Source organism: Habropoda laboriosa, unplaced genomic scaffold (assembly GCF_001263275.1).
Source record: "Habropoda laboriosa isolate 0110345459 unplaced genomic scaffold, ASM126327v1 scaffold41, whole genome shotgun sequence".
NCBI classification, from domain to species: Eukaryota; Metazoa; Arthropoda; class Insecta; order Hymenoptera; family Apidae; genus Habropoda; species Habropoda laboriosa.
This window is the reverse complement of record NW_017100164.1, coordinates 1,289,595-1,292,463: the sequence shown is the minus strand read 5'-3', so window position 1 is coordinate 1,292,463 and position 2,869 is coordinate 1,289,595. Positions and strand designations below refer to the sequence as shown.

General features: G+C 38.7%; 1 protein-coding gene across 1 annotated transcript in view; it reads right to left on the bottom strand.

Moving 5' to 3' along the window:
* Positions 1-83: 83 nt before the first annotated feature.
* Positions 84-2,869, bottom strand: part of LOC108578557 — an 87,439-nt gene continuing 84,653 nt past the window's right edge. The window contains exons 6-8 of the mRNA XM_017941916.1: positions 2,273-2,802; positions 1,290-1,542; positions 84-682 (exon numbers count right to left, since the gene is read on the bottom strand). Of these exons, the coding sequence (XP_017797405.1) occupies positions 569-682; positions 1,290-1,542; positions 2,273-2,802 (897 nt within the window). The 3' untranslated portion in view covers positions 84-568. The remainder of the gene's footprint in view (positions 683-1,289; positions 1,543-2,272; positions 2,803-2,869) is intronic.

Genomic DNA, 2,869 nt, shown 5'->3' with positions numbered 1-2,869 from the left:
AAATAATAATAATAATAATAATAATAATAAGAAGAAGAATAATAAGAATAAGAATAATATTGTTCACACAATGTATCGTATATACGGCGTTTTTCTCTCGTTTATCGCTGCTTCGAAGCATGTTAAATATATAATTAATCTCTGCAAGCGTGACTGAAAATCGAGAATCGAATTACGCATGCCTTCAATTTAGACGTTAGAGGATCCCTTACGATCCTCCTGTTAGAGAATTTTTTCTTTATATTCTGTGTTCGTTACTTTTTTATGTAATTTTCTGTTTTGTCTTTTTTTTTTGTTTGTAATTAATGAACTGCCTATTACTCTCTTGGAACTTTCTCGGGAGAAAGTCTAGATACTCTAACGATAATAATTGCCTATTAAGGACCGTCGAAGCGACACCGTCAATCAGCCGCGAACAATCGACATTTTCGCGCGTACATGGATGATAATAATCGACAACCATGAACACGAAGACAACGACGTATTAATACGAGACGCTTCATACGCTAGCGAGGCGACGGGGACTCGTATTATTTGGTTGCATTAAATTATTTAGCCTCGCCGGGGGCTAACTCGGAGCGTCTTCCGGCTCCATCACACCGTCGGATACGCTCGACTGTGTTTCACCGCTCTGGCTCATCGACACGAACTGTTGTGACAACGTCTGCAGGCTCTGTCGCACCTAAAATGAATTGAGCCTTTGTTATCATCTGGTTTTTGTAACGGATTGGATTAATGGGTTAATTAAATTTGTTGAATGAACAGGGCTAGTGAACTCGTCATTTGAATAATCAGTATTTAAAATACAACAGTGTGTTTATCAAGGTACCAAAATTTAAAATTTGCATTTTCAAAAGCGGGAATAAAATAATCGAGTAAGATTTCTACTGACTTCAGTTAAGGAATAAACCGATTTAACAAGTTAATACCTGAAGATTTTTTAAGGGAATATCACGATGAATAAATTTCAACATAATAAACGATTAAATAAGTAGAATAGTGTTTTTCAAATATCTTACAGTTGCTACACAATAAAATAAAGGAAAAGAATTCGTATAATTATTATTTTGGTTCATTTTAATTATTTCTACATTTGTGTCTACGTTTTACTTACATTCTAGATCACATCTTTTAGATCACTTAATGTTTATATTTTTAAGAAGAGTAGGAACACAATAATGAAACAAGTAATAAATGAAGAATGTAAAATATATGAGGAGATCTTGTAATCACTGAAGTAAACGAGTAGTATCGTATGACGTCTGTTTACATGGTCCGAAGCACCGTACCTTTACAATTTGATCAAGGTTTGTGTTAAGGTAATGCAACAGCCGATCCTGAGTGAAACGTTCCGGTGAAACGAACGGATGGTTCAGATACGCTGTGTGTAACCTGTCGATGCGAATCATCATCAGGGCCGCCGACACGTAGAGAGCTACTAGAAGAGCTATCAATATGGTGATCACTGTGCTAGTTTTCAGTCCACCCGTGAATAAGGATAAAATAACTTTGGATTTGCTGGGCGTGGCTGGACGTTCCACTCTGGAAAGATATACAAATGATAATTAACAAACTTCGTTAAAACTACTATGTGAAATAGTTGCAATATCCTTTCCTCGTAGAAAATCTTTCTTAAATCTTCATTTAAAATTACTGTTAATTCGAAACGTATTTCTCACAGCAAGAGAAAAAAAGAAAAATTGAAAAACAAATTGCGTTGCATGTTCGATGGTTACCCAAATGTTTCTATACGTTTCGAAAAAAGCGTACAAAATTTCCATCTTCAATCCACACCTTGTTCTCCAAATAAACCGTACTTCGCGACTGCCTAACCAATTTATTTACAGATTTGAGCAAACGTATTTTTCAGAATGAAAAAACTTTGCAGTGCGAATATCTAAAATCTTGAATCGAATATTACTTGGGTCAACCTGTTTTAACCCTGGTGCTCCAATTGTTCAAAAAAATAAATATAAAATTAAAAAAAGACAGTAACATTGTCACAATGCTCACACATTAATACCAACTTTCTTACATCTCCAAATTAGAAACAAAAAAAAATCACAATACTGATTATGTATCATACGACACAAGTACAAGCAAATAAAAGTACTCCCAAGTCCATAAAAAAAAACGAAAAAATCCAGGGAAGATCGAAAGAAGATCTCGAACTTTTAGCCAATAGTGTGACCATTAGAAAACCGCAAGGGTCGAGAAGCACGGATCTGGCGAAAGACTAAAAACGTTTCACAGGAAAGGAGCAATTATTTACTTTATGGGTGGTGGTGGTGGCAAACTCGGCCTGGCGATGGGCAACGGAACAACGCTATCGGTGTCGGTGCATACTGTCGGCGGTCTGGAATTCAGATCCGTCCCGCTTTCGGACATGCTGGAATCGTTCTCCTCGGGGTTCACCTCGGAGTCGTCGACCACCAACGTTTCCGACACGAGCAACTTTTGCTCGTCGCAGAGCGGCAAAATCTCTGGCAACGGTTGCGGCTCCAACGCGGCGACCCAAACCTGTTTCATCAGGTTGAAAGTCGATTCTCTGGACAGAAGGGAGCCGAAGACATGTCTCTCCTCCTCGGTGGCGACTGCCACCGCATTTGGAATGATTCGCGCGGTCCTCTCTTTGCTGATCTTCAACACCGAGGCGGTAGGTATCAGCAGCTTCGTTACGTATCCGAACACGTTACTGTAGAACGCGAAATAATTCGGCGTGATGTACAGGTGACCCTGCAGCAGGATGTCGCTTACCAGCGCGCAACTGTAATAGTCCAATACGCGTTCATCCGCAGCGACCTGAACAGAAATTTACGAGAAGATTGTAGATACGAGTTCTTCAACAATTTTATTTTTAATGTCTTGG